The following is a 26,236-nucleotide window of genomic DNA, read 5'->3' as shown; positions in this document are numbered from 1 at the left end:
CGTTGGAAGTGGCTGCTTCCACAAATGTCTTATAGGGCAAGAGTGCTGATTATTAATAATTTGATAGCGTCTACCCTGTGGCACAGATTGGCAGTTTTAAATGCTCCTGCTGGTCTGCTGGCAGAAATACAGAGAAGACTGGTGGACTTTTTCTGGTCGGGCCAGCACTGGCTAAAGGCTTCTGTGCTCTTCCTGCCAACACATGAGGGAGGACAGGGCCTCGTGGATCTGGAGAGCAAGGTAACTGCGTTTAGACTCAAAGCAGCACAAAGACTGCTGTACATTCCAGGTCTGTCCTGGAGGGAAATAGCATATAAACTGCTCCAGAAAGCTGGTAATATGGGGTTAGACCGACACCTCTTCCTCATGGATCTAGATGGAGTAAACCTTTCGGGGCTAGTGAGCTTCTATTCCTCTGTTTTGAAGGCATGGTGTGTGTTGCGGTTCACACGAGAGGGAGGTCTACAACCAACACTCTGGGCGTGGGAGGAGCCGATTTTCTATAATCGGATGATACCCCTTCGTTCGGCATCTTCCTCTACGCTGATAAGAAGATTTCTAAATGCTGGCATATGCAAGCTGGGTCACCTGCGGGAATTGAGTGGTACTGCATGGAAGTCAGCACAGCTCCTCGCACAGCAGACAGGAGTAACGACGGAGAGACTTCTTGAGCGGATCCTGGGTGAGGTTCAGCAGGCTTTACCCCAACAGGTGCGGGTTTACCTCGAACTGCCTAGGCGGGATTCTGCTGTGGATTTCCCTTCGTTGTGTGTGACTGCTGCAGACGGAGGATGGGAAGAGGGTAGAGGCACTCTCCTGACTTTCTCCTCACCAAACCTGGGTCAGTTTGAAGAGACTGATGGTAAGGCCCTGTATGCAGCTTGTGTGAAAGTGAGGCACTTGAAAGCTTTAGAGGATGTTCGTGAACATCAGTGGCAAGAACTGCTGAAACATCAGAGCACCGCCGGTTTTAGGTGGCGGATTCTGTATAAACTGCCACTCCCTAAAAGGTCAGGAGATCTTCAGTGAAGAATTATACATGGAGCAATTGCCACAAGGGTTCACACTGCACATTTCGCCCAGGGGTCCGAAACTGGGTGTCCCTTCTGCTTAAAAACTGAGACTGTACAACATATGTTCACGGACTGTTCACGTCTGAATGGACTATTTGGACTTTTACACAGGTTTTGCTTAAGTATAGGGGTGAAATTTAGTTTTGGTCTTTTCATATTGGGGCCAAGGTATACTGCTGGACAGCGTTTTAAATGCTGTTTATTAAATTTTGTGTTTGGGCAGGCCAAACTAGCCACATGACTAACAAGGAGAAACAAGATCAGAGGACTGGGACTCACTGATCCAGAGGCACTGCTCAGAAGTTTATTAAGTGCACGCATTAAAGTAGATTTTGCGTATCTCAGTTCAGTAAATGACCTAATGACGTTTAATAACATGTGGTGTGCAAATCAAGCACTGTGTTATGTTGATGAGGGGGAACTTGTGATGTGTTTGTGAGGTTTTGTCTCTTTTTCTCATATTTTATTCTTAGGTTTTGTGTCAGTCTTGAGTAAGGTTTAGATGAATTGTGAAATATTTTTAAACGTTTTTGTCTAATAAAGCTTTGTAAAAGTCTCTCGCCCTCACGCTCCGCGCTCTAGTCGTCAGTCTCTCTCTCTCTCTCTCCCTCTCTGTATCTCTCTCGCCCTCCGCGCTCTAGTCTTCAGTCTGTCTGTCTCTCTCTCTCTCTCTCTCTCTCTCTCGCCCTCGCGCTCTCGTCGTTGGTCTCTCTCTCTCTGTATCTCTCTCGCCCTCCACGCTCTAGTCTTCAGTCTGTCTGTCTCTCTCTCTCTCTCTCTCTCTCTCGCCCTCGCGCTCTCGTCGTTGGTCTCTCTCTCTGTATCTCTCTCGCCCTCACGCTCTGCGCTCTAGTCGTCAGTCTGTCTCTCTCTCTTTCTCTCTCGCCCTCGCGCTCTCGTCGTTTGTCTCTTTCTCTCTCGCCCTCGCTCTCCCTGCTCTCGTCCTTGGTCTCTCTCTCTCTCTCTCTCTCGCGCTCTCTAGCCAACGTTCATTTACAGGGATGTCTGCCGTTCATGACACATACTGTGAACTAATTCACGTTCAAGTTCTTTATTAAAAATGTGTTGCGTTCAGTTCAACGTTCACGAAAAAATGAGCGTGTTCAATGAACGCGTTCTTTTGAACTCATTCACGCACAACACTGGTTTTGAAAAGGTTGCAGGAACTTGGAGTCTGAACCAGTCTGTAATATTACAGAAATAATGACCCAGGAATGTTCTGAAAACGTGTGGCATGATAATGGTTTGCATCACAACATTATTAGAACATTTTTAACATAAGCTAGACGAATACAAACATTATGGAAACATTAAAAGTAAAACATTGTTACCAGAATGTTTAAAAACGTTAAATGAAACTGCTCTAAGATCATCCAGACAACTTGAACGTTCTCAGAACATTAACTATAACATTCAGAAAATGTTCCACTAACCTGAAATTGTTAGCTGGGGTACAAAATCATTTGGTCCCTTAGCTCAAATGTACAGGGGTTGGACAATGAAACTGAAACACCTGGTTTTACACCACAATAATTTATTGTGGTGACGGACAGTTCTGGTGGAAACAGGAGAGTTGAGGTGCACATTGAATTCTGCCGTGATTTGATCAGCCGTGGTTTTATGTTTTTTGGATACAATCCGGGTTAGCACCCGAACATCCCTTTCAGACAGCTTCCTCTTACAGCGTCCACAGTTAATCCTGTTGGATGTGGTTGGTCCTTCTTGGTGGTATGCTGACATTACCCTGGATACCGTGGCTCTTGATACATCACAAAGACTTGCTGTCTTGGTCACAGATGCTCCAGCAAGACATGCACAAACAATTTGTCCTCTTTTGAACTCTGGTATGTCACCCATAATGTTGTGTGCATTGTAATATTTTGAGCAGAACTGTGCTCTTACCCTGCTAATTGAACCTTCACACTCTGCTCTTACTGGTGAAAAGTGCAATTGATGAAGATTGGCCACCAGGCTGCTCCAATTTAGCCATGAAACCTCCCACACTAACATGTCAGGTGTTTCCGTTTCATTGTTCAACCTCTGTAGATTGTTGAGCAAACTAAAAAAAATAGAGGAAGGACTTGAAGGCTTGAAAATGAAAAACAATACACTCAATTTCTAATTTGTCTTTTGAAGGAATTAGTCTAGAACGTGAACATCTGTCTGATGCACCACAGCAGTATCTGCTTAGAGATCTTAATAAAGCCAGAGGCTCACTGGCTTTCTTTAGTCAGAGTCTATCGCGTCTTCGACTATCGCAGGCTTGCAGTATAGCAGTATAGCTCCGAGTTACAGGCTGAGTGCATTCTTATTCACTGTTATAAATCCTCAGGGGATGGAGGAGCGTCAGAGACAAGCATGAAGTCATTCAGCCACAGGGCGACCTGCTACAATAAATGAGCTCTTCACACTGCAGCATGACTCTATAGATTCTGCCAGATAACCAGGGGATGTTTTCTAAAGATGCAGAGGTCGTTGTAGCCAGTTATCCGGAGAGAGTTCGGAGAATAACTTACTGGATTGTATCAAAGCTAATCATAAGCTACAGTTATCCTATAATGTTTAGAGCTACAGTATTACTGGTCTATTTCAAAAAATGTAAATGCATTGTAAAATGCTTTATTCCTTACCTTAAAACATTCAAAAGCTTCAAAATCATGTTGATGCTCCACTGATTTGTTAACATGGAGAATAGAGTCTCTATTGCTGCTAATTCAGGCTCAACACACTGCTAACTGCACTGTGTAACTCTGGTGAAGTGTTCAGTAAAATGCTTACAAAAATGTTACTCTGGAACATTTTAACGATAAATATTTATTATTTATCATCAGCTTTCATTACTATTAACATTTCTATCTTTATAAAAAACAAATAAAGTTTTATATAAATAAAGAATACTATTATCATTTTTTTTTTTAGAAATATTGACTTTTATTTTAGATATATTCATAGCTTTTTATATCCATTTGTATCTGCTTTGTTTATTTCCTAGTTTCCTATTTCCTATTTATCATTTTTCTCTCATATTTGCATATTTGCTTTGCTACTTCTTTCTTTTGCTGCTTTTATTAATGATTTTTTGACTTTGAACTGTATTGGATGTATGAAAAGCTATATAAAATTAGTTATTATTATTAAGAATTAAGTCTGAAGGCTGAACAGTTTTCAGACACGCGCAGATACAAATACAAATATACATTATTAAATGAGATATTGGGCAGGAGAGTAGACAAAACAGGTCAAAGATCAAAACCAGTAGACAACAGCAAGAGAGGAAAAACGTACCATAAATGTTTAACAGTGCAGGGGTCATACACAGGCCAGGCGATAACAGAGCGCAATCAAAAATTAAGGTCAATAAATACAAAAAAAAACAGGGTCAGCAACAAGACATGGATAAAGCCGTGGATAAATGTGTTGTACGTGTACCACCATGTGTTGTACGTGTACCCGCTGTACCACGGAGCTTTTTAACTGTACCACGGAGAATATACTGTCTCGCGGAGCTTTTTAACCCTACCACGGAGCACATACTGTCTCATGGAGCTCACCTACTGTCGCACAGAGCTTTTTAACTGTACCGCGGAGCTCACCTACTGTCTCATGGAGCTTTTTAACTGTACCGCGGAGCTCACCTACTGTCTCATGGAGCTTTTTAACTGTACCGCGGAGCTCACCTACTGTCTCATGGAGCTTTTTAACTGTACCGCGGAGCTCACCTACTGTCTCATGGAGCTTTTTAACTGTACCGCGGAGCTCACCTACTGTCTCATGGAGCTTTTTAACTGTACCGCGGAGCTCACCTACTGTCTCATGGAGCTTTTTAACTGTACCGCGGAGCTCACCTACTGTCTCATGGAGCTTTTTAACTGTACCGCGGAGCTTTTTAACTGTACCGCGGAGCTCACCTACTGTCTCATGGAACTTTTTAACTGTACCGCGGAGCTCACCTACTGTCTCATGGAGCTTTTTAACTGTACCGTGGAGCTTTTTAACTGTACCGCGGAGCTCACCTACTGTCTCATGGAACTTTTTAACTGTACCGCGGAGCTCACCTACTGTCTCATGGAGCTTTTTAAGCTTTTTACACTCAATTTCTAGTTTGTCTTTTGAAGGAATTAGTCTAGAACGTGAACATCTGTCTGATGCACCACAGCAGTATCTGCTTAGAGATCTTAATAAAGCCAGAGGCTCACTGGCTTTCTTTAGTCAGAGTCTATCGCGTCTTCGACTATCGCAGGCTTGCAGTATAGCTACTTTTTAACTGTACCGTGGAGCTCACCTACTGTCTCATGGAGCTTTTTAACTGTACCGCGGAGCTCACCTACTGTCTCATGGAGCTTTTTAACTGTACCGCGGAGCTCACCTACTGTCTCATGGAGCTTTTTAACTGTACCGCGGAGCTCACCTACTGTCTCATGGAGCTTTTTAACTGTACCGCGGAGCTCACCTACTGTTTTTTTTCCTGCCAGACAGGTTTAAACTTGAAGAGAAACATCGTCACATTTTAATCTCACAAAATCTCGTGGCACGAGATCTCGTCACACCCCTAACAGGGAGTGATATTTGTGTAAAATCCTGTAATATAACTGTTGTGTGTCTGTTCACATATTTCTCTTAGCTTGTCCAGAAATGCATGTGTAAAGTGTGTGTCTTTTAATCATAACTAAAAGCATTAATTACACTCCTCAACTATAACAGGTAGATGTTTATTTAAGGCAGCTCAGCTCACAAATGATAAAATTATGCTAAAATAATAAAGTGCCTCACAAAATTGAGCTGTCATCTAGTGACGCTGAGTGATGAAGATGTAGCCATGTCCATAAATATGAGTTTTTATTTTAAATATGGTGACACTTTACCTTTGGTTTAGGTTTTTATTTTTTTTCGTTTTTTTTTTGTTGTTGTTATTGCTTTTCTTTAAAAAGCTCTTGCTAGAATTCAGCATGAAAAAGTATCAAGAGTATGCGACCGTGGATGAAGAGAATTGATGAGATTAGAACTGCTGTAACATTTCTATATGATCATCACCTTGAGAAATCGTACACACTGTTGGGTTAGTTGGAGGAACGGAGGGCAGGAAGGATGGAGATGAGCGAGAGAGAAGATGTGCTTGGCTGCGTGAAGGATGCGCTCTTATTAAGTCTGCGTTCCAGGGTTACTGATGTGATGTACATTTTCCGTGGCATCTGCGGGGCCGTGCTACAGCGCTAAACGCTCCACAGAGGAACATTTTTTATCTTTAAAGCAGCTAACTCTGCGGCTCTCGGAGAAGAAGCTATTTCCAGAGCAGCAGAAGAGTTTTAAAAGTGTCGGGTTAGTGGGTGTATCTGTAGTAAAGATAACAAATGAAAGAAAATAAGGCTTTTTATATTTTATATAGTTTATATATTTGACATATTTTGTATCTTGTGCAGAACACTGCTCAAAACAAGGTAACAAATTCCACAATACAAGTCGACTGTGCTATGCAATACAATACCTAGGCCTACTTTTCCTGTCGTTCTGATAGCAAAGGCAGACCAAAACTCTAGGGGTTTCTAATAAATCGGCCACGTTCCTGGAGAGCAGACTTCTCAGAACGCATCATTTTGTATTTTGTGCATAACACTGAACGAAACAAGGTAGCAAATTTCACAATACAAGTTGATTGTGTTATACAATACAATACCTAGGCATACTTTTCCTGTCGTTCTGATAGCAAAGGAAGCCCAAAACTGTAGGGGTTTCTAATAAATCGGCCACGTTCATGGAGCGCAGACTTCTCAGAATGCATCATTTTGTATTTTGTGCATAACACTGCTCAAAACAAGGTAACAATTTCCACGTCGATTACAAGTCGATTGTGCTTTACAATACAATACCTAGGGCTCTTTCTTACACTCTGTGCAAGGCGTGTTGTGATGCTAATTATGCTAATGATTACCTCCTCATACACCTTCACAGTGTGAACACGCAGGTCAGTAGCCTCTGCTGAGAAGCACAGAAGAACTGTGCCGTTAAAATACCAATCCGCCAAAGGGAATGGCAATTCTGCGATTAATTAAGAGAATTAGTACATGCCTTTTGCACGTTTCGAGCCGTGGAAGGCAGGCATACTTTTCCTGTCGTTATGATAGCAAAGGCAAACCTAAACAGTAGGGGTTTCTAATAAAATGGCCAGCAAAAGTAAACCACGTTCATGGATAGCAGACTCCTCAGAACGCATCAGGCCTTTCAGTACTGGTTAACCCCCTCATTAGTCAAGCTCACAGTACGGAGGAGGGATATGTGTGTGTGCAGATGTGTGTGTGTGTGCAGATGTGTGTGTAAGTGTGTGTATGTGTGTGTGTGTCATTGTGGTTATCTGACACTGTAAGAGCAGCGCTGCGCTCCAGACAGCAGAGCAGCAAACCACAGCCCTGCACTAAAGATCTGGAGGCACCGCAGTTCAATAAGGCCTGAAAGTGATTAATGATTTCACTCTGGGTTTGTGTGTAGATGTAGTGTGTCACTCACGGTGGTCTCGGGTGGGATCCCTCTCTGGTTATGACTCCCTCTTTCTCCATCAGCATCTGTCGGAACGTCCCCACTTTCTGTCTGATCTCCTCCTCTGAATACCTGCATGAAGAAAACGCACATTTACTGAAGTTCAATACCTCCAAAAATACCTTATATGGATAAAGTGTTGAGACACCTTATTATCATTCATCTTTTTTAACATAGCCAAGGGTATTAAAAGGAGTTTATCTGTCTCTACAGTCTCTACTACCCAGGAAAGAAGACTTTCTACTAGATTTTGGAGCATTGCTGTGAGTATTTGATGGAATTTAGTGACAAAAACATCATTAGTGAGGTATGGACTCATACCCAACTCCCCAACTCATTTTCAATGTACTGGATGGAGCACCATAATTTCAGAGAACACAGTTCTGATGCTCCACAGCTCAATCCTGGGGGACTTTATACCCCTCTAGCCCACATCTGGCATTAGGTATGGTGATTTTGGTACAGTAGAGGTATAGTAAATATTCAGTAACCAAAATATTTGCCTGAAAAGGGCAAAAAAGCAATTAATGTTCAGCAATGAATGAACAGCAATTAATGTTCATTTTATGCGACACTAGTAACTAGTAGTAGGAACAGGGGTGTCACCATGTTTTCCTCCTAAATTCAGCAGGTATTACCACTGGGTGGCGAGATAAGCTAAGTTAAGTTAAGTAAACAAAACTATAATCCTTAAAAAAACATATTAGAAAACTCAGACAAGTCAAACGAAAGCACTAGATGTTAATCTACACAAATTTCTGCAGAATTAATTAATGAAAACCTGCAAAAAATATGTTATATTGGTATTCAGTTCAATTGTCAGGCGAAATATTAATTTCCATGCACACAAAAAAGTAGTAGGTTCATGCTCCCTGACTCACTCTTTCACAGTTCCAGCACCATGAATCCTGACATTGTCATCTTGGAATATGTCCGTGCCATTGATGGAATAACCTGGTCTATATTCAGTATATTCAGGTAGTCAGCTGACTTTATTCTTTCAGCACATACTGTTGCTGAACCTAAACCTGCGGACCAACTGCAGCATCAACCCCACATCATTTACTTACTTACATCCAGGTGGAGACCTGTGTAGTTGTAGATATTGTATGTGTCACCAGCAATGGGTGCAACTTAATGTAGTTTAATGCATTAAAAAGAAGGGGGTCCACAAACATTTTTGACATAATGTACAGGGGTTGGACAATGAAACTGAAACACCTGTCATTTTAGTGTGGAAGGTTTCATGGCTAAATTGGAGCAGCCTGATGGCCAGTCTTCATTAATTGCACATTGCACCAGTAAGAGCAGAGTGTGAAGGTTCAATTAGCAGGGTAAGTGCACAGTTTTGCTCAAAATATTGCAATGCACACAACATTATGTGTGACATACCAGAGTTCAAATAGGACAAATTGTTGGTGCACGTCTTGCTGGAGCATCTGTGACCAAGACAGCAAGTCTTTGTGATGTATCAAGAGCCACGGTATCCAGGGTAATGTCAGCATCCACCAAGAAGGACCAGCCACATCCAACAGGATTAACTGTGGACGCTGTAAGAGGAAGCTGTCTGAAAGGGATGTTCGGGTGCTAACCCGGCTTGTATCTAAAAAAACATAAAACCACGGCTGATCAAATCATGCAGAATTCAATGTGCACCTCAACTCTCCTGTTTCCACCAGAACTGTCTGTCGGGACAATAAATTATTGTGCTCTAAAACCAGGTGTTTCGGTTTCACTGTCCAACCCCTGTATATAGTGCATCAGTAAAGCTCTAACACACATTCACACACACTCAGATTCAGACAGCCAGTATTAAGAGATAGGAAAGCACTGCCAGCACAAGGACAGTCCATTCATATCTATCACACACACACACACACACACACTCAAACACACACTACCATAAACTTGCCTCCCATTATGTACACTACAGAATAACACACATTACAACAGTGACAGCGAGTCATATAGCGTGACACGGCCGTGACGTACATGCAGCGCGCACAACGGCGAGCGGTCACGCTAGGTGTGTGTGTGTGTTTGTGTGTGTGTGTGTGCAGAACGATGTAGATCATTTATCTTCCCACAGACTGATGTGTAACAGACAGAGACAGTGCTGAACTGCAGGAGCACTCCACTCTCCATTAATCTGACGCTGCGGATAATTCAAAGCAGCAGCCATTTATAATATCACAAGCATTACGGAACCCAGCGCTAATTGCTGGTAATGCAGCAGATGATGAAAAGCCCATTTAGCCATGTATTATTACAGAACCCAGCACCTTTGATGTGTGTCTTTATGTCTGCTGTGCTGCTGGAATGATTTTATTGAGGGATATCTGTTATTGCTATGGTAGTCTTAACAAGGGCTCAGTCTGAGGGGATCGTAGGAAGGTAGATTGCTTTTTTTATATTCGTAGGTTTATTATTTGCAATTTGCAGTAGTAATGGGACGATAATTTTTTTTTTTGCTCTGATCCGATTCCGATACGAACCTGATATAAAACTGACGACACCGATACAAATACCGATACTTTTAGTTTATTAATAGTACTATGATTAAGGTTTCATAATGAGGCTGAAACAGACCACACAGCCCTTTGAATAGTATACACAAGTGCATTTAATGTAAATGCATTCAAAAATCATTTATTTGACACACATTTTATATGCAAATACACAATAGTTTCCTTTCAAATTAAATGTTTTTTCCTTTCAAGTTAAATATTAAATATGTTAAATATTAAATAAAGGGCATTTTTTGCACTGGTTGCATAGGAGACTTATATTTTGACAGGTAGCGTAGTGGATTATCTGCAATAGCTAAAAGCTAATCCATGAGTATTAATGTGCTTGCTGTATCTGCTAAAGTATCTGCTGTATCTGAACAGTAATTCACTAAAGGGGACTGTGTTGGCACTTATTTCACCCTCCTTGGTTGTCGTGGGAAAACCATGGTAACGTGTGGTCTCTTGTGGATGGTTTAATACTGTAGAGAATATCACACGCCTATTAAACTCCACACATACATATCAAACTCACAAGCTCAGTCAAACCAAAGCACAGTTTGCTTTACAAGGTTTTTTTATATATATATATTTCATAGTTCTATCTATCTATCTATCTATCTATCTATCTATCTATCTATCTATCTATCTATCTATCTATCTATATGCAACAGGTAAGTGACTCTGATAGAAATCATGACATTGTGACTCTTCATTCAGTGCAGAAGAACCAACACACATATCCTACAGGTCAGTGTAGCGTTCTTTGGCTTCAATGGGACATGACATAAATCATGGGACATGATAACGGGCCCTCTTTTAGTAATCTGTAGGGCACCAGTCAATTGCATACCGTGCAGCTGGATTTAGAATGTGGTGGCATGTCTTTGGTTTCGTGAGGGAGTTAAAATACACCTTGAAACACACAAAAGGCATGTATTAATTCTCTTAATTAATTTTTGGTAGTAACATGAAATAAACAAATCAGTGTGTTAGTTGTCATTCCCTCTGACTTTGGCGTGTCTGTATCTTAACAGCACTGTGCTTTTACCCATCTCAGCATCAGTGTAATATAAGGTTGACCAGATGTTTTTGGCAGACTATAGACAGTTCTGGAAAAAAGTACTGGAACTATATCAATATCAATTTGGTTTTCAATTTGGTAAAATCATAGTAATTCATCATTTTAAGTGCTCTCTTATTTTTTTCCAGAGCTGTATGTATATATATACCTATAGTCATTGTGGCCAAACTACTCAATCCTTGTGGTAAAGTTATGGTTTATATAGTAAAATGGCATTATGACCAACAAGCTATAATCAGTGCAATGTAGATGTGGTTATGTAAATCAGGTGAATGTGTTGCTTGATGTAGTGGAGTGTTCACCCACCCACTCATGCTAGGAATGCGTATGTGGTCTATTTTTAAAAAGGAAAGAGATATGATAAACAATGCTAACTATCGCAGAAATGCCTGAATTTAATAAATCTAAAAAAAAATCAGCTGTAAAATCTTTATGGACTCTCTATTTATATGTCTAATTAAATAAAAGGTAACACTAATATAAAAAGGATGGTGTTGAAGGCTCCGTCTCCAGAATTAATTTAGTGTCGTATTGCTGCCAGCAGTGTTACTAATGTTGAAGAGGTGTGGATTAGCTCAATATAGTAAATATTGTAACTGGTAATTTCTGCACAGAGTTTGGTTAGGGGGGAAATACATGTCTGGATAAAGAACGAAACAGCTCTCCAAAAGGAGAAGGAAAAACCTCCTTAACTTCTAATGCAGGTGAATGTAAAATGGTTATTTCAAATAATTTTGGAGCATTCCAATTAGCTCAATTCTATTTCTTTTTTTTACCATTTCCCCCCCCAATTTAGCTAGGCCGATTGTCCCACCCATTCAGCTACTACTCAGCTGTATATTCCCATTACTAGTGATACCACAACACAAGGAGAGTGAAGACTAGTACATGTATAGTCAGCCACCGCCTTTGAACTGCTGGTAATCAGCATTTGCTGAGTAGCATCACAGCGCACTCGGAAGAAAAGCGCAGCAACTCGGTTCTGATACATCAGCTCACAGACACCTTGTGCTGATTGACATCACCCTAGGAGTGATGAGGGGAAAGAGTGCCATCTACCCACCCAGAGAGAACTGACCAATCGTGCTCTCTCAGGGCTCTGGCAACTGATGGCAAGCTGCATGATCAGGACTCGAACCAGCGATCTCCCGATCATAGTGGCAACGCTTTAGACCACTGGACCTCTCTGTGCCCCTCAATTCTATTTCTATTGGAAATCCTCGAACATTATAAAGAACCACTTACATTCAACAGTGACCAACAGTAAAACAGAAAAACCAAGCACTTCAGTGATAGTTTCACATCTGTCCACGTGCATTTGCACATCTGTGTCATCAATGGATGCAACTTAAAGAAGCTGAATAAATTCATTCAAAGGGATGTCCACAAACATTTGGATATATAGTGTTCCTTATGAATTAAAGTAAATTAGGAAGAGAATGTCTTACACAGTGGACATTAAGCTGTCACAAACCAATCAGGCAAACATGAAGCACCAGGAGCTTCTGCCCAGGTGACCATCAGTTCCGCTCACTCCCACTCCCACTCACAGTATGGCTGCAGAGCCGCGGGGTGAACGATGTTCTTCTCCGCTGATCTGAGAGCAGCACAGCAAGGCCAAGGCCAAGATCAGACTTCACAACGTCATATTTTATTCAGCACTAGTAAGAACTGATGAAGTATTCAGTTTTCTTGGATGATCAAGTGCCATTCTGAGGCAACTGCACACAAGGAAAATATATTTAAATAGATTAAAGCATGTCTTTTGTACAGGGTGTCCAAATTTTGCATGAAACTGCAAACGAGTTCCAGAGGCTGTTTCTGTTGCTTTCTCTGTTAACTGTGCATTGTGTATTTCAGTGCATCATACAGTCCTATTTTAGCGATCTATAGCGAACTGGTCAATTGGGTATCGTGCAGCTGGATTTAGGGCGTGTCGATGAGTCTTTGGTATCGTGAGGACAGAAAAAATATGCCTCGCTCGGCTCAAAGCGCTCGAAAGACCTGTACGTTTATGCTGTGAAGACAATCCAGCAGCTCATTTAAGGGAACAGTAATGTTATTTTATTCTTTATTCTTCTGTTTATTGTTAAGTTAAAAGTTGAGTTTGTGCTCTGCAGTGCGTCCATGTGTGTGTGTATGTGTGTGTGTGTGTGTGTGTGTTTAATGAACAGAGGTGTACGGGCGCTGGGCGCACCTATAGGAATGAACTTTGGCGATTGACTGTTGTTGAAGTTCATTTCAGTCAGTGGCGCACCTGTGTATTCCGCCGCCAAAAAATACAGAACACACCTCACTTCCAGATTACTTCCACTTATATTCTTAAACTCTGATGCTATTTTAATGTAGTGAACACAGGGCGTGAAAATAGACGTGTTGATGGGGTGTAAGATAGCAAAGAGCATCGCGACTCACCTTGCGCAGGGTGTACAATATAGAGGGCTAATAGAGGGCATGTCTAGCAGTCAATGATCTTTCACCAAGAGGTACACTATCCAAAAGCATCCTCTAAATGCCTTTTCATGGGCCATAGTGGTTGAAGCGCTTTTTATACCATTTTGGGACAAGACTCTTCTGTCTAATCAGACCACACCTGTAATTAATTATAGTACATATCTGCCTGAGCAAAGTATTGCAACATCTCAGGATGTGTTATTTTTTGTCAATGAGTGAAAAATGCCTTTGTGTTCCCTGTAGTCTGCTTAAATGTTAAAAAGGACAAAATGACAGAAAGACAAAGAGAGATAAAGAGCTGTGTCTGATTGCAGACCACAGATTGGTTCTCTTCCCCAAAGATCTGACCCTGCCACGCCCTCTCCATGCAGCCACGGCCACAATCTGACCTCCGATCAGACAGTGTCTCGACCTGCCGTCCAGAATCACTCTCTGTTCTGCTCTGTCTTCCTGTTGCGACTGACAGCTGATTTCCTGTGTGTAGAGGCGTGATCTGCATGCCTGAGCTGATGACTTTGACTTTGTCCTTTGATTTGTCTCCTTCAACTGCAGATTAAACCGCACAGAGCCCTAACCAGTGAGAGATTTATTCTGTCTGGCTACTTCTGGGTGGTATAAACGTGGAGAAAATCTTAGATTACATTGATGTGTTTAATGCAAGAGCTTTTTGCTACATTTTGGAGCACTGCTGAGAGGATTTGATCATTAATGTCTAAACCACCGGCAACAAAAGTGAGTAATTTGTCCAAAATGTCCAAATTGAGCACTGCTTGTCATTTTCCCTCCAAAACGTCATGTGACTCGTTAGTGTTACTAGGTCTTAGGTGTGCATAGGGAGCAGGTGTGTTCAATTTTGTAGTACAGCTCTCACACTCTCTCATACTGGTCACTGAAAGTTCCAACGTAGCACCTCATAGCAAAGAACTCTCTGAGGATCATAAAAGACCAATTGTTGCGCTACATGAAGATGACCAAGGCTACAAGAAGATTGCCAACACCCTGAAACTGAGCTGCACCCCAGTGGCCAAGATCATCCAGCGTTTAAAAGAGCAGGGTCCACTCAGAACAGACCTCATGTTGGTCGTCCAAAGAAGCTGAGTGCACATGCTCAGCATCACGTCCAAATGCTTTGTCAAAGGTCTTTGAAAAATGAAGAGGTGGGATGTCAGCCTGTCAGTACTCAGTCCATACGCCACACACTATATATCAAATTGGCGTGCATGGCTGTCACCTCAGAAGGGAGCCTCTTCTGACGTCTGTACACAAGAAAGCCTGCAAACAGTTTGCTGAATCCATGTCAACATAAATAAAGGACATAAATTACTGGATAAGTTTGTCATGACTACAGTCAAGCATGGTGCTGGGAATGCTGACAGGAAAGAGCCCACAAGGGATGAGGACCTGTGGACGGCCAAAGAAGCGATGGATGGACCTGATAAGAAAGATATGCGACGCACCAGCTTCAACGCCGAAGACGCCCTGGATCGAACAAAGCCCCCGTGTGGGACTAAACACAAGAGAGAAGAAATTATGAAGCCTAAAAAAATACAGGGTAGCTATGATGCTAACAGCTGGGCTCAGCCAGGTTGGAACTGAGATGATAAAAGGCTACTTGCTGATAGTCGATAACAGGTCTTGTCTATGTTTTCTATGAAATATGCATTTCAGTTTCTAATTTTGAGTTATGAAGCCTTTAATATCAGCATGAAGCTGCCTACAGAATGTAGGCATTGCTTTTAGTGAATGAATCAGTCCTATAGATCAGCCTGATTAATCAACACACAATCCGATACTCACTTTTTTAATATCATGACCAACATTTGATTCTAATCCTGGACCAGTGCAAACCATGTGTAACGTGCCTTTCTATTTCGTTTCTTTCTTTCTGCTCTACTTCTTTCCTGCTCTATCCAGAGTTCTGCCTGCCAATGGGAGCGTTTCTAAAGATCAGCTGACCAGATCCACCAATAGAAGGAGTGGCTCACAAGGAAGGGGCAGTGCTTCCTGTTTAAATACCTCCATGTGTGGAGTAATGGAGGAGGCTTTTGTTTGGGAAGACTTTTGTTTATGAGGCATTGTGCTGCTGTGACTTGTAGTTTTTAAAGCTGTTTAAGATAGACTTTGTTAGAGTATTTTTGGTTAGGTTATTTTGGGTAAGGTAGGTAAGTTGGTAAGATTTATTTATTTCCTTTGGCACCATCCATGGTGGTTGTTTTTCAAGCTTTTAACATCCTTTAACAAATACATACTGTTACACCTAGGTTTTAAAGAACTGGTATGTTTTTTATTTTCAAATGCTGCTGTTTTATAAAAAAAACTAAACAACTAAACTTGCCTGTCTCATGACTTCCATTTAACAACTCACGCAGCTAATGTTACATCCTCCCTTGTACCTTTCATACCCCAGCCACCATCTTACAAGGGGCTCGTAAGCCCATGTTTAGATGTTACAAGACCTGGGCGGACAATAGGGCCTCCAACAAAGACTTGGAGTCTTTTTGGTAAAACTGGCAGTTAGTGTTCTCCTCCAAGCATGTTGAGCTGTTCAGTAATGTTGCATTAGCAGCAATTTGTAAAGACGTAGCTGGTTTTCTTTAAGCGCCCCAGAGGAACGATGTGGTAGTGTTCATCCCCGCAGTGCTGGTGGCATCGAGCGATGCAGAAAGGAAAGAGCAGTGATGAAACTAGAGAGAAAACTGAGCAGAGCAATAAAGTAATTCTGGATGACAGGTTGAGTCGCAGTCTGATATGAGATCAGAGTAGAGTTGTCAGATAAATGAGGTTGAAAAAATGTTTTTGGTTTAATATCAGAGATGAAGGAATTCTCTCTCTTTCTCTCTTTCTCTCTCTTTCTGTCCAAATTGGTCCCCTGTTTCAGAGTGCCGCTAATTGCCGCTTCCTCTGAAAATCTTCAACGTTCAAACAAACCGAGGACTTTTCCGAGCAGATCCGTCTTTTCATTCCCGCTCTGCGGATCTTGAAGGGTACTTCGTAAGAGGCTGATGCTGCAATAAATCACTGCTTCAACAGTGTCGGAAGCTGTTCGCTCTGTTTTCTTTCAGAAGCGAGCTGAAATAAATAAGCAGCTCCAAGGTAACTGAAATTACTGTACGAACTGAAGACTGTAAAAGCTATTGTTCTTATAGGACATGACTCATTCCAATAGAAAAAGAAGAACACTGTATTCCATATTTCTCACTCAGAAAACTCTCTCTCTCTTTCAAACGACTGTAGAAATTATTAAAAATGATATGCAGTGAAACCAGGTGCATTCTGGATGCTGAAGTCCAAAAGATCAGCTGAAAGAAGTCTGTAAAAGCTCATGATCTCAGTGCAACAAAATCCCAAATGTACTCCTTTAACTGGACACAAACGAGAACATAATTTCCAAACAAATAATACAGTATGTGAAAACATGATTTTATGTAACTTGGGATTTAATATACTAATATAAGGCGTATCATATTATAAGGCGCACTATCAATAAATGTCTATTTTCTGGTCTATTTTCATACATAAGGTGCACTGAATTAAAAGGTGCATTATGCAACACTAGTAAGGAACAAGGGTGTCGCCATGGGTTAGCAGCAGGCTATAGGCCGATAATACTCACCTCTGAACGGTGAAAGAGCTAGCACTTAACTAGGTTAGCAAGCAATGCTAATGCTGCTCCAGCAGTGCTAGCTGGGGTTAGCAGCAGGCTACAGGCTGATAATACTCACCTCTGAACAGTGAAAGAGCTAGCACTTAGGAAGGTTAGCGAGCAATGCTAATGCTGCTCCAGCAGTGCTAGCTGGGGTTAGCAGCAGGCTACAGGCTGATAATACTCACCTCTGAACGGTGAAAGAGCACGCACTTAACGAGGTTAGCGAGCAATGCTAATGCTGCTCCAGCAGTGCTAGCTGGGGTTAGCAGCAGGCTACAGGCTGATAATACTCACCTCTGAACAGTGAAAGAGCTAGCACTTAGGAAGGTTAGCAAGCAATGCTAATACTGCTTCAGCAGTGCTAGCTGGGGTTAGCAGCAGGCTACAGGCTGATAATACTCACCTCTGAACGGTGAAAGAGCACGCACTTAACGAGGTTAGCGAGCAATGCTAATGCTGCTCCAGCAGTGCTAGCTGGGGTTAGCAGCAGGCTACAGGCCGATAATACTCACCTCTGAACGGTGAAAGAGCTAGCACTTAACGAGGTTAGCGAGCACTGCTAATGCTGCTCCAGCAGTGCTAGCTGGAGTTAGCAGCAGGTTATAGGCTAATAATACTCACCTCTGAATGGTGAAAGAGCTAGCACTTAACGAGGTTAGCGAGCAATGCTAATGCTGCTGCAGCAGTGCTAGCTGGGGTTAGCAGCAGGCTACAGGCTGATAATACTCACCTCATATTGCTCCAGTCTTGGCCTTACAGTGCAAAAATTACGATACTGCATTTCAATCAAATGCAGATTCAATCCAGCACTTTTTGGTGAACAAAATAAAGCGCTGGAATTAGAGACAAAAACTTTGCTTTGGAATCAAATAGTGTACTTCTTTTGTCTCTGCTTTTTATAAATGTTGAGGGAGGAACAATAGCAGAGGAAGAAGAAGTTGTGACAGGACAATAAACGAGCTCTAAAAACACACTGAATGTCATCTCAGTCTAAGTCATTACGTTCTGCATGCAACAAAAGAACAGACCACTTTCCAGCCCGCCAACGGAGTGCGAACACGTTCCCTCATTATTAGCCTGTCATGTCCATCATACGCTGGAGATGCGGTGCCATAATCATGCTGGCTAGGTCCAGCAGAACAATGCTCCAGGCTGGCTGTAGGAACCTCTCTCAGTATTTATTCTTCTAAAGCAGGGGTGTCAAACTCATTTTGGCCGAGGGCCACATTGGCATATTGGCTGTCCTCTGAGGGCCAGATGTAACTTATAAATGTAATAAAATGTAACCAAATGTAATATAAAATGAATGTAATTACTCTTTAATGTTAAATAACTCTAAATGGAAAAAATGTTTGCTTGTTGCTCTATTAACATAAATCCTTTTAATTTGTCATGTTATGAAATCCAAAAACTCCATCAATCAAGAACCAAACTATTCAAGTGAATAGAAATGACATAAAATACAAGTTATATTAACTTTGATCAAAACGTTTGATACTGAAATAAGGCTTAATAAATATAAAATCAAAAATTGTGAGCTGTTAAGAATATGTGATAGATTTAGCAGTTCCTCAGATTTAGCAGTTCCTCATCCAACCACTAGTGGCAGCTGCAGCAGCAGCACAAGCCCCCGCTGTCTTCACTGAGTCAGAGCTACAGCCCAGCCACGGGCTACAGGCTCAGCTCCGCCAGTCTGGAGCGTTTTTAAAACATTTTAAGTTCTTCTGTGTAGGAAATAAAGGTTTTAACCCCACTAACCGGATAATACAGCTCTCTACAGCTCATCTTTCAGCACAAGCAGCTAACAGCAGCAGTTCAGAGCAGCGTCACGGAGTCACTGCTCGGATTAACGTTACATTATAAACAGGTCAGTTAGCGCGCTGCTAACCTCAGAATGTTTATAACTACGGAGTTTAGTGCACACACCACGGCTGCAGGGTTAGACTGTTGAAGGCTACTGAAGACTATAAAAGGCTATTGTAGGTTATTGAAAGGGTTATTGGAGCAGAAATCAGTACAGGCTGGTTAGATAAGTGATTCACGTCTTCGTCCTTCGCTGCGGTGAAACTGAATAGCGCTGACACAGTGATGTTTATTAAAATCATTAAAACAGATTTTGTCAGCTATTGTCTTATAAATATTTACACATAACTTATATCTCTCCTAAAAAGCGTTTATTTTGGTCAGTAACACTCTTCGTAACACAAAAGGCATACCATTCTTTCGCCTTGAAGCACAGCCGTCCGTCTGAATCAGCTTCTCTTTTTCTGGACATTATGGGATAAACATTTCACCCGCGAAGTTACGCCTTCCCTCCGGCAGGGTTTCCACATCAATGACTACACTGCCGTGTAGTGGCAGTAAGCCGTAACTTCGCGGGTAATACAATCGACAAGCATTGTGGGAAACGTAGTTTTTGGTCAAAGCACGCTTCTGATCCATTTATTATAGACACTAAGATCTTACAAGCTCTCGCGGGCCACATAAAAGGACGTGGCGGGCCACATTTGGCCCGCGGGCCTTGTGTTTGACACATGTGTTCTAAAGCATGATAGCTCATTTTCATTTTTTAATCTGATACTGGTAATAATACGGAAACAAAACACCAGTTTCAGAAACCAGTTTTCTCAGATTCATGACCCTGGAGAGCTGTGGTGTCCATGGGGTTTTAACTCTCCAGAGATCTCCAGTCTCTAAACTCTTTATTGGCACAGGTGTCCCAGTCAAGGGACAGAATATGTGGTACATTACGGAAATCAGTGTAGGTTTTATCAACTGAATCTTCCCACAGCCATTCCACCAGTCCCATTTCCACCATCAGGGTTGCAAGGTTTAGACAACAGCACGCAACAGTGTGCACAGTGTGCAGCAGCCAAGAAAACGGGCAAGCTGGCTATTTTTATGTAGAACAGGTAATCACTGAGCTTCAGTGAGTTTGCTAAACACCATAGCCTATATATCATAGCTGAGTAATTTATCACCACCTCTAGTGTAGGAGAGATGGGAGTTTGGGACACTGAAATATATATATATATTCACGTATATATCAGAGTAATATAACAGAGTAAGACTCATTGTCACCTGCCACTGTGTCAATGTGTCAATCTGGCAACCTATGTGAGATAAGCATCTGGGGAGAAGCAGGAGGGGCAGTAAAGTCTTGCTCACTTTTCATACTGATTGTTCCTTTAAATTTATAAAGTGAAGTAAAAAAAATGTGAGTTAGTAAAATTTTGATATCTACACCAATATAAAAATCTATAATTTAGACAAGATACCAATTCAACGATAGAACTACTATGATTTGAAAAGATCTAACTTAGAATTATACAGCTCTGGAAAAAAAAAATCTTTGATTTTACCAAATTGAAAACATCAAGAATATAATCTAGAGGAAGATGGATGATCACAAGCCATCAAACCAAACTGAACTGCTTGAATTTTTGCACCAGCAGTGGCATAAAGTTATCCAAAAGCAGTGTGTAAGACTGATGGAGGAGAACATGCCAAGATGCATGAAAACTGCACCAAATATTACTTTCTGAACTCTTTAAACTTTATGAATATGAACTTGAGGTCTAAAAGTTTTGCATCTGTTTTGTTATTTCAGTCATTTCTCATTTTCTGTAAATAAATGCTCTAAATAACAATATTTTTATTTGGAATTTGGGAGAAATATTGTCTGTAGTTTATAGAATAAAACAACAATGTGCATTTTACTCAAACATAAACCTATAAATAGCAAAATCAGAGAAACTGATCCAGAAACTGAAGTGGTCTCTTAATTTTTTTCTAGAGCTGTAGTTATTCTTAACACAGTGTAAGTATGTATGTTGTTCAGATTTGTTTTAAAATAGGATTGGATGCATTATTTCTTTCTCTGCATTTTCTGCTGATATCAGCCCAAAACCTGATCGATACCACAGTGCCCACACAAACACACATATACTGATGAACACACACACACACACACACACACACACACAGGCAGATATTATTAGATCAGGCATGTATTGATCTCCTCTGCCTGGTGTTTTAATGCTATGTAAGCACAGTGCAGATGAGAAACACAGGCAGAGCTAAGAGCAGGAAATAACACTAATACACTCTATGATTAGATTTACTAAAGTGCATTTTAGAGTTTAAACATAGCAATACATTGCAGTTGGAGTATTGCTGTGAGCATTTGATTGTACTCAATGTTTTTAATTGCAATGTAAAACAGTGGTTCTGGATTTTTTAACAGTAGAATGTGGCAGAGCCGTTTGGAGCTGTCCATTGTGGTATGGTGCTGAAACTGGTAGCTCACTGTAAGCCTGAAAACTTCATTTCATTGAGGTTTTTTTTTTATATATAAATTCTACTTTTAAAATTGCATGTTTAGGGAAATAAAACTGAGATACATTTAGCTATATATATTTTTGTAATTAACTAAAATATGTATTTCAAACTTGGTTTTACAGCCTACAAAACTGAAGCCAGGTAGTTAATCATGATATTCAACACATCAAACACTGTGATGTGTGGAGGCAGAGGACACGCAGCACCTGTCTGTCCCAGTTGGTCTGTATTGGACTGACATAAAAAGCAGGAGTAAACACGAGGTAACCGCATGGCCTCCATCCACATGGTTGGGCACGTGCTTGTAAACGCATGTGTGGAAAGCTGTGCACCTCAGTCCAGCACAGTTCTGTGCAGATATTTCTAGTTACAGCTGAATTCACGTTTTTAAATCCCAGAAAAATGTTCTTATTTACCTTTTAAAAAGACATTTAAACTGTTGTTTTGCTGTTTTCCTCGGGTTTTGAGAGCTCGGCACTGACTCAGCTCTTGATTAGTCGGGACGCAAGACAGCACGCCAGTGGGGGCGGGGCTCGTGACGTCACTGTGGCCACGCCCCTAACCCCAGGGGCGCCATCACAACACCCATAATACACAACTGCAAAATTATGTAACAAGTAATGTGACAACATAATGTAATGTGTTTATATTGTTTCTTGGATCCTCAGTGCAAGTCAAACAACAAAGGTGGTTTGTCATTTGTTCCGGTTATGTCATGGTCTCGAGCCTCGACGTCAAAAAGATGATCGACGATCCCTCCTTCTAAGCTACGCAAGCACGCGCGCTACGCAAATGGCGCAGCACACTGTAGCCGACGCCGCGGACATTGTGACTGTTCAAAGAGCCCTTTCTCCAGAGAACGTGGACATTCTCATCTTCTTAAAGAAAAACTTGAAAATATAAAAATAACAGTAGTTTTGTTTAGCCTCAAATATGTTAATAGTTTTGGTACCTGAAGGAGCATCTTTCTCTCAGATAAAGTTAATAATATATATTTGATAAAGAAAAGAACTTGTCATTCTCAGGGACTGAAAAAGTCTTATTTTTCATGTTTAACTGTTATAGTAGGATGGAGTTCAGTTTGTTAAGGCTCTAATTGTTCTATTATTTTGTACATGACTGTTCCTGTATTGTTTTATAATTTATTTTGTTATGTTGCACATTGCTGTTTTAATAGTGCAAACTGCTGCTACCAAAAAAAGCCACTAGATGGCATTACATATATATCTTAATTAAATTATTTAAATTTGACCATTAGTGCCTAATGTGGTGTATTACAGATCACTTGTATCACTTTGCATCACTTATATCAAGCCCACCTTTTGAAATAAGATATTGTAAATTTGATGAATCAAACCAATGACTGACCATAGACTAATCTAAATCTGGCAAAGGCCCTAAAATCGGAAATAAAATCGAATCGAGGATTTAGAGAATAGTGGGTCTCCCTCAGGGAAGAACAGGCTAAAACATTGCCCATGAATATGGTGCAGTCAACAGCCCGCTGCTAGGCTTTCCACATCCAACCAGGACGCTTGCCATTCAGCTTAGCATGCCTGCAGTAGAAAATGAGCTCACTGCAGCATGGCCTGAGCTTCCAGGACCCACACAGCCTGCTCCCACTGTAATGTAATTTTCCAGACTTGTGGCCATCTTTAGGCCTAGAGAGGGCAGGGGTGCCCTGACAATAACTCAGTATTCATAGAAAATTATAATACACATTAGAGCTCTGCTACCTGGCTCGTTTTCAAAGCAGTAGAAAATGTTCTCGCCTTCGTTTTTTCATTTGCATGCATGCTCTCTCTGTCTCTCTCTCTCTCTCTCTCTTTCTGTCTTTCTCTTTGTTTTTATTGCAATCGTACAGCCTAAAGCGTCTGGAGAGGTGAGTTCAGGTTAGGTTCAGGTTTCAAACTGAGCAGAACCAGTCAGTCTGATGGGGTAATGTCTCTGAGGAATACAGGCTGAATTTGGGATTCACTTCTGTGCTCACAGAGACCACAAAAAGATGGTATTCAGAGAAATAATGAGTTCAGAAAACGGTCAGTGAGAAGAGAAACCGAGAGAAAGAGAGACAGAACACTTTATAACACTCTTCATATAGTACTCTACATTTCAAAATGTCTGTAAACACCCCTTGCTAACACAGACATGAAGTCTAGTCCTAGAAGTGAAGTGATTCCAATAAAACAGAACTCTTTGGAGATACACACAAACCTATTGGTATTATGTCTGATTCAAGTTAATAGCAGTCCAGGTTTCTAATTTATGACAGTGCTGCAAAGGTAGCTGGATAAATTACAGCCTAGATCAGGGTCGGCAATAGGCGGCACACGAGCCAGATGTGGCCCGCAGGCATCAAACATCTGGCCCAAGTTTGTTTGAACTTTAATGAACGATAATAATAAAATAAATAAATAAATAAAATGCTTCTCTGATGAGCTTTTGTTTACACCCCCCCCCCCCCCCCCCCCCCCGTCTCTCTGTTGCGCTTGGCGTGACTTCAGTTTCCGCCCTTTCTTGGGCTCCCTATCTCCTTATAAGGGTGTTTTTTCGCAGCCGTGTCCCAATTCAATACACTGAAAGAAATGAGGTGTAAAATTTACTTTAAAAAAGTTTTGCAACTTTCTGCATTTGCTTTTTTTTTAGGTAAATTTAATTTCAGATAAATTTAAGTAACTTAAGTAACTCGCTTTCAAGACTTAAATGTTACATAGCGTAAATAAGTGAACTGAACTTCAGTCAAACCTTTCTTTTATTCAATTGTACTTAATTTATTTTTGCTGAATCAATCCTTTCTTTTAGTAATAAAATTATTTATATTAAATTATATAAAATAAATTATTTAAAAAATATGTATAAATGAAGTAATTGTAATTAGGTAATATTGTATGCAGAAATAAAAGTAAAGTTTACTAAAAGAAAGGATTGATTCAGCAAAAATAAATGAAGTAAAGTTTACTAAAAGAAAGGATTCACTGAAGTTCAGTTCACTTATTTACTCTATGTAACATTTAAGTCTTAAACCGAGTTGAAGTTAGCTAAATTCATCTGAAATTAAATTTACTTAAAGAAAGCAAATGCAGAAACTTGTGAAACTTTTTTTTAAGTAAATTTTACGCATTGTTTTTTTCAGTGTAGCTGGGGCAGTGGTAGTGTCTTGGACCATGACCCTGATGACACGGGTTCAATCCTGCATGAGGCGCGATGTGTTTATATATCTATCTTTTTATTTTCTTCTTGGGTTTACCTGCTTTGAGATAAACTGTTCTGCAATTGGGTTCAACAACCCTCTGGGCTGGAGAGCTAGTAGTCTGTAGCACTCCATCCCATTACACTTCATTTTTCAAAACAGAATTTATTTTAGAATGGCTTGGAAAATATCTGGCCTGCCATCCCCTGGCCTAGATGGTGGGCAATTAGTCGCAACAAGCACCCTGTTACTCTCAGTACATTGATGTGCCTCATCTCAAAGTATGTCAACTGGGTAAATTGTCTTTGAGGTCACTGTAGGGGCATGTTTTGCATGCAACAATCTCTCACTAAGAGGTACACTACCCAAAAGTAAGCCTCTGATATCACTTTTCCACCTATGTGGAATCAGCACTGTTCTGGTTTTCAAATCTAATTTTGAATCAATCGCTGCGTTTCCACCAACAAATGTACCCTAATTTTCTCAATATAAGGTGCACTTAAAAATTGCTGCCTTATGTATGAATTCTACCAGTCAGGTATTAAGGAGCAGTAAAGCCACTTCGCTAAAGTACAGCGTTATACAAGAGTTTCAGTTTAGTTCTTCAGCACTCGGGCTGGAGTAGCATTAGCATTACCCGCTAACTACTATTTCTCCGTTCAGAGGTGAGTATTATCGTCATATATATTGGACTGTAGCCTGTGAATCTTCCGTGTTAAAACAAGCTACATGGGACAAACCGCTTTCCGAAACACTCAGAGTTCTTCAGTGTTATCAGCGGTTAGCCGCTAATACTAATGCTCCAGCCTTAGTGCTGGACAAAATTCAGGAATCTAAGCTTACTGTAAACAAACGGAAGTGTTTAGGAGAGAAATCTGTGTAGATTAACATCCAGTGCTCGTTTGACTTTAAGAAAATCTTTTTTTTATTACAGTTTTGTTTTGTTAGCTTAGCTTTACTTAACTCAGTTAGCTACAAGCTACATTATCTGTTGGTGACGTATGAAGTGAAGTTGTAATGGAGCAGTGGAGTGAACTGTTTAAAACAGCTCTTGTTTCTGTATGCAATGAAATCCTCACAGCCATCCTCCGAAATCTATTTGAATGCAGTCCATAAACCTAATAGCACTGATTGCAGAAGAAGCAATAACTGAGCAGGTGTCCTAATATTGTTGTGCTTATAGTGTGTATATTAGACAAAATAGTGGCATCCATGCATGCTGGAATGTCGATATGAGCAACAAGCAGGTCTGGAAAAGATTGAATTCTCTCTGATTCTGAACTATAAATCTATCCTGAAATAGCACACACTCTGAGAGAACTGAGAGAAGTGTTGTAGTTAGCTGTGTGTTTATTTATTCCTGTGGGGTTAAGTTCAGTGTACGAGGTGAAAGGGTAGGAGGCATCTTGCATT

The 26,236-nt window shown here is 40.9% G+C and overlaps 1 protein-coding gene across 2 annotated transcripts in view; it reads right to left on the bottom strand.

The window, feature by feature from the left end:
- The window catches only part of srrm3 (serine/arginine repetitive matrix 3), a 176,792-nt gene that overhangs the window by 59,427 nt on the left and 91,129 nt on the right, over positions 1 to 26,236 (bottom strand). For both annotated transcript variants that reach the window (XM_022665776.2, XM_022665775.2), the window contains exon 3: positions 7,572 to 7,673. In XM_022665776.2, coding sequence (XP_022521497.2) covers positions 7,572 to 7,673 — 102 coding nt within the window. The remainder of the gene's footprint in view (positions 1 to 7,571; positions 7,674 to 26,236) is intronic.

The sequence above is a fragment of the Astyanax mexicanus genome, chromosome 1, assembly GCF_023375975.1.
Source record: "Astyanax mexicanus isolate ESR-SI-001 chromosome 1, AstMex3_surface, whole genome shotgun sequence".
Taxonomy (NCBI): Eukaryota; Metazoa; Chordata; class Actinopteri; order Characiformes; family Acestrorhamphidae; genus Astyanax; species Astyanax mexicanus.
Note: the sequence above shows the minus strand (reverse complement) of the source record. Positions and strands in the feature narration are given on the sequence as shown.